The 15,967-nt window shown below is 31.7% G+C and overlaps 2 protein-coding genes across 24 annotated transcripts in view; one reads left to right on the forward strand and one right to left on the reverse strand.

Annotated features, from left to right (window-relative positions):
- Gar1 (Gar1 ribonucleoprotein) lies at positions 1–995 on the forward strand. Its single transcript, XM_020954256.2, has 3 exons — positions 1–214; positions 273–647; positions 714–995. The coding sequence occupies exons 1-3, from the start codon at positions 106–108 to the stop codon at positions 854–856; spliced, it is 627 nt and encodes a 208-aa protein (XP_020809915.2). The 5' UTR covers positions 1–105; the 3' UTR covers positions 857–995.
- A 2,449-nt stretch (positions 996–3,444) lies between these two features.
- Positions 3,445–15,967, reverse strand: part of pan (transcription factor pangolin) — a 41,390-nt gene continuing 28,867 nt past the window's right edge. For 4 of the 23 annotated variants that reach the window (XR_015270301.1, XR_015270298.1, XR_015270296.1 and 1 more), the window contains 4 exons: positions 13,171–13,324; positions 12,533–12,602; positions 10,973–11,470; positions 3,445–7,937 (listed from right to left, as the gene is read on the reverse strand). Coding sequence is in view for 8 of the 23 variants with exons in the window: in XM_020954338.2 (XP_020809997.2) it covers positions 6,809–7,937; positions 12,533–12,602; positions 15,581–15,746 (1,365 nt within the window). In the remaining 15 variants the exon portion in view is untranslated. Of the gene's footprint in view, positions 7,938–10,972; positions 11,471–12,532; positions 12,603–13,170; positions 15,747–15,967 lie in introns of those variants that run through there. The other 19 variants (XR_015270300.1, XR_015270295.1, XR_015270293.1 and 16 more) reach the window with 8 other exon arrangements.

The following is a 15,967-nucleotide window of genomic DNA, read 5'->3' on the forward strand; positions in this document are numbered from 1 at the left end:
GTATTTTGCTATATTTTGTAACTAACTAACTGCGGTCACACGATATTTCTTATTTAGTTTCGCACGTGTTTTTGAGTTTGTTATTAAATTGAGTATAAATTCGAAATGGGATTTGGACGGCCTAGTGGTAATGGTTCTGGCAGAGGATTTCGTGGCGGCGGCGGTGGATTTAACAGAGGTGGCCCTCGTGGTGGACGAGGAACTTTTGATAATGGTAATTTATTTCTTTCTTAAAAGTTAATTTCATACTAAACACATAGTATAATTTATAGGCCCACCAGATCGTGTCATTCCATTGGGCAACTTTGTTTACTCCTGTCAAAACGATTTGGTCTGCAAAGTCGAAATCCAAGATGTCCCGTATTTTAATGCTCCCATATTTCTTGAAAATAAGGAACAAATAGGAAAAATTGATGAAATATTTGGAACAGTTCGTGACTTTTTCGTATCCGTCAAATTATCGGATAACGTCTATGCTAACAGCTTCAATCCGAATCAATCATTATATATCGATCCTGGCAAACTATTGCCAATCGCTAGATTTCTTCCTAAGCCTCCACAACCGAAAGGAGTTCAGAAGAAGTCCAGTCGCGGTGGAGCTGGTGCTATGTCTGGCTTCCGGGGTGGTTCAACCCGCGGTGGATCAGGTAAAGTCAATAAAATACATCAAGTTTTGTACTGTATTAAATATATTATTTTTGTATTATCGCTAGGTGGACGCGGCGGTGCGAGGGGTGGCGGAAGAAATAATTTTGGAAGCGGCGGTGGATTTAGAGGGCGTGGCGGTGGCGGAGGTGGATTCAATAGAGGAAGAGGAGGCGGCGGTGGCTCCTCTGGCGGACGTGGGCGTTGGTAGTTCCTTTGGTGATGTCAAAACTTAAATCACAAAGAAAACCTAAAAACTATAATGTGCTCTGACTTTTCATTTAATTATAAAAAATTTAAAAACAAATTTTTTCCTTTTTAAAAAAAATAAATAACATTTATACACTAAAGAACACTGTTTCAAAACAGAGAGAGAGTGAGAGGCAAATGGCTTAGAACCAGTGCGGCCACTTTTTTTATTTAAAAAATAGCTAAAATTTAAAAGTTAAGAGGTTTTTGAGTCCTTAATATTTTCTCTTATTAAGAACCAAACATGTTTAATGATGTGAAACCTACCCATTGAACTAATGTCTTTTGTTGCTCAATTTCGCTTTCACTGTTGTCTTGCAATAGCTGCAAAATGCCCTTGTCTCCGTCCGTCTTATCCCTGTGAGGCCAAGCGGAAAAAATCGAAATATGTACATACATTAAAAAATAAATTCCCGCAATTCTAAATTTTTCCTGCATCTCAACTAAAGTCGGCCTTGCTTAAACCGGATGTACTAAAAATGGATGTTGGAGATTTCCAGAGCGGGTGTGAGAAATAAATTAAATTTTAATGAAGTACGATACGAAGAGGGTAAAACTGTGGTGGGTAAATTTTGAGGTCATAATTTGTTGACAGGTTATTATAATTTTAGTCAGACGTTTGCAACGCAGTGAAGGAGTCACCTCCGACCATATAAAGTATATATATTCTTGATCAGCATCAACAGCCGAGTCGATCTAGCCATGTCCGTCTGTCCATGATTCTTTTTAAGGTTTCCCTCTTTCATACAAATATTGTATTTGTCTTTGATAATTTAGTTATATGAACTGTTTCAGCCGTTGTGAACTTCAGAGTTCGTATTTTTCGCACATTATTGTTCATGGAAGGATTTATCATTCGAAATATTTTATTTAAGCACAATATATTTTATAAACGTTAAATCTAAAACTGGCTAGATTTAAGGCTATAAGCTGATGCCACTGTATTAGCTTTTCAATTTCCAAATTTGCCAGATCTGCCTGAAATGAGCTGAACTAATGGCACTGACTTCTACCTATGTTAAATGTAAACAACGAGCAAAACTGTTACTGTTCGATAACTCTAACTGCAGTATCTTATTGCATTCTGAAAATGTAGCCTTGTTGTTGGTAGTTTTATATACTATGTTTATGCTATTTGATAAAAGGAACAAAAAAAGAGAAAATGCGAAAGCCAACTGTAAATTTATTTTTTAATATTGTGTCCAGACCCGCTTTGACTTGTTCAATTCTCCTTCGCGACTTGGGCCATTTCGGGGGGAAAGCATACCATTCGTCCTTTCCCACAGCTCTATCATCCCAATCGGAGGAACTACCTATTAGGTCAATTGCGTTTTAGCAGGACTCTATTTTGTAACAAATTTTGACCAAAAGGCAGTTATGCTTTGGTTCAGTATCTGGTTGAAAAATGCATTTTTTAGCAGAAATACATGTACTATCGATCACTTCTGCACTATATTCTTTTCAAATGTTAAAATTTTGCTTCCTTTGCATTATTCCATCGATTAACACCAAGGGACCAACTCCACTTTTACAAATGGACCCCCAGACCGTAATTGAGCCACCCCCGTGCTTGACGGCTTGTCATTACTTGGTGACTGGATGTTAGGATCTCTGGCCAAATACCAGGATTGGCCATCAGAATCAAAACGATAAATTATTCTTTCGTCCGGTTACATAGGGTTAGGAATTTATTATGTCTACAGTATCCCAATCAGCAAAAGTCCAATGTTCGTGAGCTGCAGCAAAGTTCATGATGCAAATGAATTTTTAGTTAGGAATGGTTTCTTTTTCATTTCCTTAGCATTTAGGTGCCCATATGACGATATTCGTTACCTAAAATTTAATTCTGCGTGTATATCTGTATATATTTATATAGCCTCTGCAAACCATTTGGCGATTGTTAAATCGCCGCTTGCCAAGAAGAGTCTTCTGAAAGTCGCGGTGGCGACTGCTGGAGGATTAGTCTTCCAGGCAATCATTTGGCGATTTTTGAAGTAACGCCAAAAACAAAGAAATGAAGGAATATAAAACAATGTACCGGTGCTTAGAGGCAAAGCAGAGAATGCGTCCGAGAGCAAAGAAATTTTACAAACACAAATCCCTTTGCTTTTGAGAGAGAATAGAAATAAGCACCACTTCTTTTAAAATTTCTCTGTTCATTTGGTCGGACTTTGTTCTTTTGCCTTTGCGGTTGATCTTTGGTACCTAATTTCATTCGCAATATATGAAGAAGTAAAACTTTTATATTGTTTAATTAAATGTAATTAATTTTTAGAATTTACAATATTTGTTTTGAACTGACACTTGCTAAATTGAGAAAAATAATATGACATGAATAAAAACAGAAAAAAGACTTCTGCAAGTTCTTTAGAAAAGTCGCTTTCGTGCCCAATTTTCTTTCGACGGAAGATCAGAAATCTTCTAGAAGAGTCGCCTGCGACTCTTCCGCGATAGAAATGGTTTGCTGGGCAGATGCCTTGTACACACCCACGTTGACCATCGTCACTACGTTAATAGTAGTCCAAAATGGTAATACAAAATATACATAGCTACACTTTTCAACATTATTGTTTTTATTATTAAAGCGTACATAATGTATTTTAATTCTATATATTTCAAAAATGTTCATTATTTTTCAAGTATTATATTTACATAATCGCTTACGTCTGTGTGATTTCTACCAATGTTGTCATTATGTATTATTCACTTAAATGGTAGTGTAACATTTATTTATTATTATATCTTTTAATACATATTGTTGTTAACCCTTGCCTCTATCTATCAGTCCAATAATTATATATTGACTTAAAAAGTTGTTAATTGCTACATATGTATATAACTTCTTAGCTGCAAATAATAGTTAAAGTTATATAATATTCGTACATTATTGATATTATATACTATATATACATATTTATACATAGGTCTATTTTTATATGGTTTCCAAAACTGTGTGTTATTTTCTGTATTATTCAAAGAAAGACGTTTGTTTCCTAACTTAAATACTTAACTGACTCGAGCAAATATAACACTAAAACATAGATTAAATTATTATAATTAATTAATTATTTATAATTAACATTACATTTTACATATGCTAAAAACTGTGACTTCAATAAATAAAAATATATCAAGTAAATATTGCAAAATCGTTCCAACAAACACAAAACCATGAAAAACACAGAGGTAATGGAAGTATGAATGTGCACTTTTTAAAATAAAAATTTTATAAAAGTGATATTTTAAAACTAAGTATATTTTAAAAATAGGAATATAGGGCAAATAGGGTTCCAGTTGAATAATTTTGAAATTATATCTAATTTATGTTGTAATTTCCTTATTAGTTAATTTTGTTGTGAAGTCGAAACATATATAATATGCATTAAACAGTCTTTTTAAATTGGCAATGGCTTTTTATACATTGTTCCAAATATATAATTAATACATCATGTCCTCTCAAGATCATTCCTAAATATGGATTGAAAGATTGTTGCGAATTTACTTTTTTCTTTTCTTATATACAATATCCACACATGACTAGAGCCATACATAAATCCGTAATTATTTTATCACAGCAATATATATATATTTTCTTTTAATTTTGGGGGTTATTCCCGTTTGTGTAATCTAAATAATGTAGATGCCCTTTACTTTTCCAGAAATACGCATGTTGCTAAATATTTTGAATTTATTATTTATTTATTACATATTCGCGTTCGATCTGAATTGTTTATTTTTATACTTTTTAGTTTAGGTATGATAGTTTATTTAAGAAAATATAATAAATGTTATCTGTGGCGCAAATCATCGATTTGAATAAAAAAAACACACAAAATTATGAGGCGCGTATTTAAAATTTAGACTGAAATTAATTGTTTATATATATATTTTTAATTCGTTTTTTAATATTTTAATTAATTTTAGCACACAATCAATAATAATAATTAAATAATACAATACACAATGCCAATTTGTTGACTAGCCGATTGAGTTTTCGATTTCTATTCATTTATATATTGTTTTGTGCAATTTATGAATGATTGATCTTGGATTTACATAAGGCTCTAGTTTTTAATTTTTTTCGTGGGCTTTAAATACACAATACAACATTTTTTGAGATATGATGGAGTATTTTCTTATTCTTACGGAAATCGAGATATGTTTAATTAAGTACATAGTGATAGCCAAAGAATAATTACAGAAAAAACTAGGCACAATTAGTTCATTCATATTGTGATTTCCAAACAAAAATTTTAGTAGAAAAAAAAACAATGGTTTTTAATTAAGAATTATCATTTTTGTTAAAAAAAAATATTTATAAAAATGAATCTCAAGACTAGTTAAAAAATTGCAATTCAATGCGCCCTAAGCACTTGTAAAAAATAACAAACATTACCAAACAAATGATCGTTTCGTTAAATAAGTTAAAATGTTTGCTATATATACTCGGGGTTTATTTATGTTTGGAATAGTAAGTAGTTCTATCAGGTCTTATGGTCAATAAATTCGTAAGCATTTGTCAGTATTAGTACGTTCTATGTGAAATTGTTTGTCTATTTACAAAGGTTTATATGTATCTTTATAAGGTGCAACATTATATCATCTTTCTTTTTAAGATAATAGAAAAATAAATATTGAATTAAGGCAAGTCCCGAATGACAAAACACCTTTTGAATCGAAAATTTCCCAGAAATGTATTTTATATTAAAAGTAGACTAATAACAAGAAAAAACTGAAAGGTTTCTTATTTATTGAATTTAAGAAATCGATAATATGTTTAAGTTCTTTTAAATGTTAAAAGAGAACAAATAAACCATAAATATTGATATAAAGCTTACTTTGGGAAGATTTAGTTGTTGTACCCTTGCAGTTTACAATTAGAACATTGAAAACCGATATTTCATTTCAATCAAATGTAAAAATCATAAATGTAAAAAAAACTAAACTTGCTGATTTTCCGAGCTTCTCATAAAATTGAAAACATATTGAAAAACTATAGGTATAATCAGAGTTGATGAAAAAATGTTGAAGAACAGCGGAATTATATTTTATAAAATTTAGTTTCCCGATATGGCAGCTATATGATATAGTAGTCAGATCCGACTTGTTTTGACTTATTCATTAATAAGCCACTAGATCAGAAACTTTGGACTAAAATTAAAATACCCTGCGGGATTATAATAAAACTTTTACTTAAGACATATTAATATTGCAACAAAATGGAACATTTACTTAAAAAAAATACCATGAATTCGGGATATTTACTATTGTACTATTTTACTTTCTAATGTATTTAAAAAATCCATTTAGCAAATAAAGGTATATAAATGTGTTTTTTTCTGCAGTAGTTTTTATTGATTATGTGGATCTATTTGGCATTGCCTCTAGCTTGGGATAGATCTGAATATCAGGCTTCTCTATGTTAAACAAAACAGATATATGAATCTTTATTTGGCCTCTAACGGAGCTGGTCTTGTAAAGTTTTGTGCAAAGGGATACCTTATAGATTTAAATTTATTTCATAAAAGAATCAATGCTGGTGGTAGTTGGCACTAAGTAGTATTTATTTGATGGCCACTTTTTACGTAAGAATGGCGACGCGATGATTGAGTCGAGGAAGATTATTGCACACTGTGTTTTTATACAATTCTCAAAAAGAAGTCTAAATAAAATATTTTGTTGCTAATTTTGTACCCTATACTTCTGACGATCGGCTTCAAAGAGAAGTTATGACATTAAAGAGGGACATTTATTAGACATTCTTTGCAAGAGACTCTAAGAGCATGCTAGTATAAAAGTCTCGGAACCCGTTACTTTAAAGAGAAATGTACGATAACATGCGCACACAAACAACGGAACCCTGTACACGTGTGTACAGTGCTGAATCTCTGTTAAGAACTGTTCTCTGTGTCTGTTATGAAACGCTGATGGCTCCAGTTTCTGTAGCGCCGGCGCCTGAGGAAGTCGTGCTGGAAGTATTTGATTGCTGATGGTGATCAGCGGATTTTTCATGACTACTATCACATTCAGCAGCCCTGGGTTTTCCAGCATGATGGGAATTTATGGACAACATTGCCGTTGTCGTTGCATTGTTTATGTTACTACAAGCCGCTGTCACTTTACTTCTGTTATTTACCGCAGTCATATTCGACATATGTGCAGCATTTATTAACTGTTGTTGCTGCTGAAAATGTTGACTAAAGCTGCTCTTTAACAGCGACGACGGCTGGTGATGATTTGTCAATTGATTAATACTCAGGGGATTATTAATGTCTCGCGGATTAGCACCAATTGGATTTCGTATAATGTTTGGCATTACGGGAATTGGAATTGGGGAATTGCTTAAATTATTTAAGCTACTATTATTACCGAGGAATGGTTCTAGCTTATTTGTACCTGTACCTGTACCTGTACCTGTACCTGGACCGACGGCTGTTGTTGTGGCAAAAACAGGACTCAACCCCATTCCCAGATGACTAAAGCGATTGCCTAGCATCATAGCGCGTTCAGCTAGAGTTGAGGAAGTTCCGCCTCCTCCTGGAATACTGTTAGCTCCTGGAATACTGCTGTTAACCCCTGGAATACCAGTGGTTACGGGCGAGACTGTACTTGAGGTACTTGGGGTAGTGCCACCACTTCCACTCGACGCTGAGGCTGATGTAGACGATGCAGAAACTGATGCCGAACGTTGTTGCTGCTGCTCCGTAGCATTAACATTGATCAATAGAGCACCTGGATTTGGTGTAGTTGGATTAATAAAATTAATCATATTTAGAGGACTGGCCAGGCTCGTGGTGGTGGTCGATGGACTCTGCGCAAAACTGGACATGGATCCATGATCCAAGGATTCCGAATCATCATCTATTTTATTTGCAGAGTCGTCAGCATCCACACTTCCACAGCTTCCATTGAGCTTGACATCATCATCGTCATCATCGTCGTCATCGTCGTCGCTTCCATGATCATCCATGCCGCTGCCATCTTCCAGAATTCCGCTATTTCCATTCATTGCCTCCATATAGCGAATGCATTTCTTCTTGCGTCTAAAACAAATAATTTTTTTTTAAATAAAAAAAAAATAAATAAAAATTGTTTATAAGTTTATTAGTGTTTAGAAAACTTTTTGTAATCATAAAAGTGCAAAGATATAGACATTCCAAAAATATTGAATACACAAACACAAGAGAATTTCATGCTCAAGTTGGATTTCGGTACTCTTATTTGAGGACACTGGTAAAAATGTAACACACAAAAACACATATTTTATAATTATTAATAATAATTATAATTAAATTAAAGTAAACGCATGCGTCTCTCGAGAAAAAAATGCAATAAATATAAATATAAGCTTTTATTCTGACTAAAGGGGGACTTTATTAAACCAAAGAAATAACGAGAACGGAAGCTAACTTCGGCACGCCGACGTTTAAATACCCTTGCAGATTGCAATTTGATCATTAATTATTAATACAATATAAATGATACACATTTACGTTAAACAAGAAAGGAAACTACCTTCGGCAGACCGATGTTGTATACCCTTGCAGATAGCAATTCAGTCGTCAAAAATAAATATAATATATAAATTATAAACGACTTAATGCCCAGCTTCATTACATTAAAATATGCATATTATATTTACAGTTTTAACTCAAAGTATTGCTTCATTCTCTACATTTAACATTTTATGGCAGTTAAATGAAAATCTGTAAAACAAATAATGGCTATTTCAGGGGAGATGAAAAACAGCGAAGTTATAATATTTATACATCATATTATGGCCAAAAATGTAAGACCGAAATTTAAATTTAAATAAAAATGGAAAACAAGCAAACTCATTTTTTTTTTTTTGTATTTTGCTGTCGTTTCTAAGGCAGCTATATGATATAGTCGTCTAATACGGCCCGTTCCGTCTTAACAACTAGAGAGAGTATATATACTAGTTTTGCGTAGAAACGGACAGACAGGCGGACAAACGGACATGGCTAGATTGACTCTGCTGTCGATGCTGATCAAGAATATGTGTACCTCATAGGTTCGAAAATGTCTCCTTCACTGCGTTGCAAAATTGTATTACACTGAAAGGGTATAAAAACTATTAGTATTGTAAATTGTACATTAAGAAGACTATAAAATGCTCTATCGTCAAGCTCAATAGGTGATATAACCGGCTGTTCCCGAGTCAACTATAAAAGCCATAGTTTTTCTATTATAAAGTATTCATTAGAAATAACAAAAAAAAAATATATATATATATATTCCTAAAAACTGGCAAATCCTGATATTTTTCTTTAGAAAGAAATTAAGGAAAAAAAGTAAATTCGTAATCAGAATTAAAGCAATAGCAGGCTACTCAATCTCCCTTAAAAAATGACTAGATACGGATGCTTGATATTGGAACGAAATTATTTGAGCTTTTAATATTTTATAAATATTAACCATCTATATATAATACTAGAAAAGCACATCCGATTAAATAAATTAAAATTAAGAGCCTATTGGGGTATCTTTAAAGACATAATATAGTTAATGCTAGTGGTGCTAGTACTTCCAATTAAATAATTAAATAATAGTTGTAATATGTGAAGCCTTTTGTCAAACAACATTCAAATAATTTACTTTTTTAATTAACATCAAGTATAGAACAACGGGTAAAACGAACAACAATATTACGTCTTAATCAAAATGTATATCAGGGTTTTTTAAACGAATTATCGTTATTAGTATTATAATTTGGTAATTCTTTTTGGAAAACAAGCTTAAGAGTCAAATAGATGACTTATTAAAAAAATATATATAATTATATCACATATAGCCGTTGACAGCAACCGACTATGATGGTTGCATTTGAATCGATAAAAAGGTAGGTCTAATATTTTCAATAAATAATTCTTGAGTAAATAATAAAGATTAACAATATATATTTCCTTCTTTTTCTTCTAAGTTGGTCGATATAGACCGCATTTTGGCATTTGATAACTAAGGATCCGACAAACGCAAATCTGAAGAAAAAATACTTCCCTAACTCTGAATTACAAATTCATTCTCTGAATTACAAATTCACATAATGAATATAACTCCCTACCTACACGTTTTATAATTATAGTTTTACGTTTTCAGTTTTGCATTTTCCTCTGCATTTAACGATCGTTTGTACGGCAGCTATATGATATAATCATCCGATTTGAAAAATTCTAAAAGCGAAATTTTATCATAATTCAAGAATGGCAGCTGAATTCGGCAAGCCGAATTATGTATACCCTTGCAGTTTGCAATTCGATCAATAATAATAAATACAATTAAAAAACGTCAAGGAAATTCGTACTTATGTTAAATTCACATTGTATATATGTATATACTATATTTACAGATTAGCAGTTACAGTTTTACATTCACAGTTTTGAATTTTCCTATTCATTTAACGATCGTTTGTATGACAGCTATATTGTATATCCCTAACTTCATAAAATTAAAAGCGAGACTCTGGAATAATACAGAATGTTTGTATCTGAAATTTGATACAAGTTTGTTGAAAACTGCAATAGGTTCAAATTTGATGTATACAAATTTTCCGATAGTTCATAAGTCAGCTTTATGATAATAGTCTGATCCTGCCCGTTTCGACTTATATTCAAGAGTATATAAAAGACTAACTGGATATTTTTATTCGGATAGCTTTAAAACTAGTTTGCAAATAAAATGTCAGACAGACTAGAAGGCTAGATCGAGTCGGCAGTTAATGCTGATCAAGAATAAATATACATACTTTATAGGGTCGGTAATGAATCCCTCACTGTGTTTCAAAGGTATAAAAATATGCAAGGGTATAAAAATATCTATATTAGCTTAACATTTTCAAAATGATTGAATATATTTTGATTAATTTGTTCATTATTAATATTGTATTTAATATTCTTACAAAGAGTTTTTTTTAACTATTCAAATATATTCGGAAAAACTTTTTTTCATGCAATAAATAAATGTATATATATAAATATATACATAAACTATATATATAGCTTATAACCCTGATATGCATTTGTATTATTATTAATTGTTTGATATTTTGTTTAATTACTGGTCTCTCTCTCTCTCTCTCTGGGGCGTTGGAGCATTTTATTAAGATCTCTTGTTATTATATTTGATCCTGGGATCTCTGGAACGTCAGATTCTGTCCCTCTTGAATATTTTTCTTGTGTTGTTGTAGAGATCGATCCCTTACAAATTGACATATGTCGGTGGTGCTTGTGCCTGTGCTGGCTGTTGTGGCGACAGTTGTTGCGAGCAAGCTGCGATCTGTATGCCATTTACTGATCCGTTTCCATTACTGCCGTTCGGAGTCGCCATCATTAATTGGACATGCGTATGAGAAGACGAGGTGGATGATGATGAGGAGGACGAGGAGGACGATATCGCACCGCCAACAATACCACTTACAATGGGTGCCAACATGTTTACAACGCCAACACCGACACCGACACCAGCACCTGGTGAACTATTACTGCTCGTGGTCAAGCTCATGCCGCCTCCTCCATTATTATTGTTGCTTACAGTTGAAATGACGCCCAAATTGGGACTTCAGTCAACACGGAAAAGTCAATAAAATGTAGTCCAATAATTAATATTTATAAATCACATCATCAGGGCAGGCATTAGAAGGATGGGGCAGCATCAAAATATTTGTATAATTATAAAAGGTCAGTTAAAAGTAAGCCTCTTTAAAATTTCGAAATTAAAAACAAATTTGTAGACATAAATATTAGTTTAATGGGGGTTCTTATATTGATATTTAATCCCAAATAATATCGTTAATAAGTAATTAATTGTAGGATTAAGCCGAGTAATCGGATATATCATGTTTTGGCTTAAGGAATTATGTATATTTTATGTTATTACTAAGAACATGTAAAATTTTGGTGACCCCTCTATCAAAAATCAAATATCAATATTAAAACATATATTTATATTTCTTTGTATAAATATAAATTAAAAAATAATACTTATGGTAAGCTTAGATTGTTCTGTATATGTACAAGCATTACCCGCCGAATCATTCAGTTTATAAATAATATATAAATTAATGAAGGTAATAATAAATTATATTCATTATTTTGGGGTTGCATTTATCGTGATTACTGATACAATTTTAATAAAATATAATATTTATGTTAAAATTAAAGAGAATACCTATACTTGTGTCAGTGTGTGTATATTTTTTTTAAATTGTGGGACTGGTTCGAAAAAAAATCTAATAATTATATTGTGCAATTTTAGTCTTAATTATAATTTTATATAACTTAATATTTTATTAAACCAAAATTCACGCAAGGTACAGACAAATACCGATTGAATGCGGCATAATAATCACAGCAGAAATAAAAATATATATTTATTATTTTAGCTAATAGGCATTATTAATCTCTGAGCAACCCAACTTTTCTGAAAAACGTTTTTTCCGCCTGAAATGATGTTAATTCTTAAAAATTCCGGTATTCGCATATTCAAATCTTATGCTTTTCATGAATATAATTTATTTCAATGGACATGAAAACTTGCGTGAATCTTGTGTAAGCACAATGTTGTGTATTATTTAATTTAATATAATACAAAAAAAGGAAAAAATAATAAGAAAACATACCTGCAGGGCTTGCACCATTGATTTTGTTGGTCCAATCCAAAACGAGCTCGACATTTCTTCATATTATTCCCTGGTAAAAAAATAGGTACACGTATTTATTATACCTTTTATATATAGTATTTTCATTTGTAGTTTTATTAATGACTGGTTAGGACTATATAATATTAGTGATTACAAATAATATTTTGAGAATAGTTAACAGATTAGGAGAAGTCTACTAATAGCAATGCTAAACTGTCACAAAATAAAGATAAAAATGTCTATAAGCATGCAGCATGCCACACATATATGGACTTTTGTTTTTTAGTAACTATAATAAAGCAGAAGACGTTTTTAAGGGGGTTTGTTTCCTATATTTTTCAATTCTTAATTTGGTATTGGGGATTTGGTCTAAAGTCTCTATTGTTAATCCAATTATATTTATTGTGAAACTTATTTCCGATTAAAAATATATTCATATATTGTAATATTTACAGGTACAATTTTTGTTTAGCATTTACATTAAAAAATATATATAGTCCGATCGTCCAGTGTCTCTGTCAGTATTAATACTTTAATCGATATAATTTTGGCTCTTATATAAACGGATTTGGTTGTTTTTATATTGTAAAAGAATAAAAGAACATTTTTGGTCTAACCTCCTTCGTTGGTATCTTGCTTCCGCTTCCGCTTCTTGCCGCGAGAAGCATTGGTGCGAGAGCTCCAATCGGGATACATCTGCATGTGCAGCTGGCGTTCCCTTCGCGCCAACTCGTAATATTTCGCCTGCTCCTCACGCCCCAAAGCATGCCACTATGGGTTATTCGTTATTTTTCGTGTGGGATATATATATTGTACAACAGTATATAGTATGCAAACATGTATATCGCAATTTATGGAAATATATTTAACCAAGCTAGTTTTAATATTTATTTGAGGTAATTTCTTCACAAGAAATTAAGCTACCTTTTCGTTTCTGAATACTGTTTTATGATAAGGTTTGTTCCCGTAACCTTTACACAATAATACTTTAGTTTCAACTATATGAACAACGCAAAGGTTAAGACCTTTCAATAAAGGTTATATAGGTACTTACTAAATGATAAAACTTCAAATTAATTGTTTATTAAATATTAAATGATGTACGAATATTTTAAAGAATCTTATCAATCTATTTTGTAAATATCTGAATTCAGAGATAGGAGTTATATCCCTGATAGTTCTCCCTAGTCTTTATCTTAATACACCTGTCGTGCTGTTCACGGTCTTAATAGTGTCCTTCAAAATATTAGAGCACGCAAATTACAGTCATCCATGTTTTTTAACGCAGTCTAGAATCGGTCACTCAGCAACATCTGAGCACGACTCTTTTGGGTGAGTACACGGCAAAAATGTTTTTAAAAAAGCACTGCCCTATATGTAGGTCTTTGTAAAAGTGATTACGCTTGCTGTATGCGAGGAAGAAAAAAGGAAAAACCAAGTAAGGAAGATACATACATACATGTACATATGTATGAATGTTGTCTAGAAATGTACAAAGTACGAGCAGTAAAATATAGCATAAATTCAGATTAACTATGGGCATAGAATTTATGTTCTGGGCAGGCGCAGGCATACTTAAACAAACATACTTTTGCCAAGTGAGTACTGCAGACAAAGTAGCTCGGTACGGAGTTGAGCTAAATAATTTGATTTTTGCGCTCTTTTCATTCTCAACGTTTCCGTTGATGATCGATTTTTTTAAACAGTGTTTGACGGATATTTGCAAGGTCTGAAAATCTTAATCAAAATATTGGGTCAAAATATCTGTTATGCCTGGCATATTAATTATAATCTTTTTCCATACTATAAAAAAAAATACAAAGATCGATAGTTTTTATGATCAAGTTCTTAAAAAATTAAACATATGGGAAATTTCGAAACCCAATTTGCAAATACCCTATACATTTACAGAAAACCCAAGCGATAGTATCGAAAAAGTATCCCGGAAAAAAAATTGTTTTTCCGTTCTACTATACTATAAACTTGTTAGGCAATGGACTTGATCGATTTCAAATACGGTTTCGGGCGCATGCTTTTCGCCAATTTGATATATATTTCACAGGACGCGCCCAATTATATTTATAATAATAGTTGAAGAGATTATAAAGCAAAAAATTCGTTAGAAATTAAAACAAATTTTAAGCAAATATATGTTCCAATAAGCTGTTCCTTATTAATATATATAATTGTGTCCAAAATTTTGCCAATATTATTAATTTTTGGTGTGTTTTGTGTGTTTGTGTCTGTACATGTGTTGTTTTTAGTCAATTTTTTTGCAGCACTAATTATTGAATATTTAATATGATAGCTATGTGAGACGGATGACATTTTTCAAGGCTGTAATGTACCACATAAATTTAAATTCAAATATCCGATATCCGATGCATACATTACTGTTCTCATCCAGAAGACTGTTGAAAAATGTTTGGCATTCCCTTTCCCATTCAGAATAAAAGTATCATTTATCCCTATTTCATATACAATTATGGAAGCTGTTCTGTACGTATATAACATATAACTGTACGTATATACCATTTAAATTTTAAAACATTTTTATGTGTGTCTATTTAAATTATCCGTTAAATGAGTTGCCGTTTTTAAGGTTTCGCGTAGCATAAGTGTCTAGTTTCACAAATCCCAGTTGGAAATATATTTTGTAATAAAAATGTATAATTACAAAAATGACAAGATATAAATAACTAATTTTACATCGATTATCTAGAGTTAGGCTCGGGTGTTCAAAATCTATCTGCAAAATCTACTAAATCAAAGGTTGTACATCTTCCAAGTGAGAGTTTATATCAGCTTTAAGATATTAATTATGATACTTCAAGTATTTACACAAATTATATTAACTAACTGTTAATTTCTAATATTTTTTGTGGGTTAGTTGTTGATGTTATATGTGTGCTTTGAAGTTGGTATGTGGTGTGTTAATGAAATAATATAAAAAAGGGTTGAATAAATGCAATAAAAAGAAGAGTGTGTAACAATTTTTTTGTTTTGATAAAGAATTTTGTGCAATACCTCCCGAATCCGTTGTCGATCTGTCTTTTTTACGCTTTTTCTTTTTCGAGACATAACCGTAGTTATCCCGAGCGCTCCACCCCGGATATAATTCCATATGCAATTGTCGCTCTTGTCGAGCTTTTTCGTAATATTTGCTTTGTTCTTCACGGGATAGTTCGTGCCACTACAAAAATATATTATAATATTAAAATAAAGAAGGTAATTAAACAATTCCGTTAGAAAAAAATATATTTCTTTAAAATGATTTAATTTCAAGACTTTAAAGTTTGGTAATATTTTCGGCATTTATTATTTTTAATTTAAAGCTCGGTAAAACACTCTTTTTAAATCCAGCCAAACTAATCTATTTTTGGCTTAAAATTTGCGTAATATGAATTATTATGA

Source organism: Drosophila serrata, unplaced genomic scaffold (genome assembly GCF_035046125.1).
Source record: "Drosophila serrata isolate PLE 108 unplaced genomic scaffold, ASM3504612v1 contig_160, whole genome shotgun sequence".
Classification (NCBI taxonomy): Eukaryota; Metazoa; Arthropoda; class Insecta; order Diptera; family Drosophilidae; genus Drosophila; species Drosophila serrata.

What these genes read in the sequence shown, in the direction of transcription:
- Gar1 (XM_020954256.2), top strand. Translation starts at nt 106, where the DNA reads ATGGGATTTGGACGGCCTAGTGGTAATGGTTCTGGCAGAGGATTTCGT. An exon ending in ACGAGGAACTTTTGATAATG is followed by an intron (nt 215 to 272) that starts GTAATTTATTTC and finishes TATAATTTATAG; the next exon opens with GCCCACCAGATCGTGTCATT. An exon ending in TTCAACCCGCGGTGGATCAG is followed by an intron (nt 648 to 713) that starts GTAAAGTCAATA and finishes TATTATCGCTAG; the next exon opens with GTGGACGCGGCGGTGCGAGG.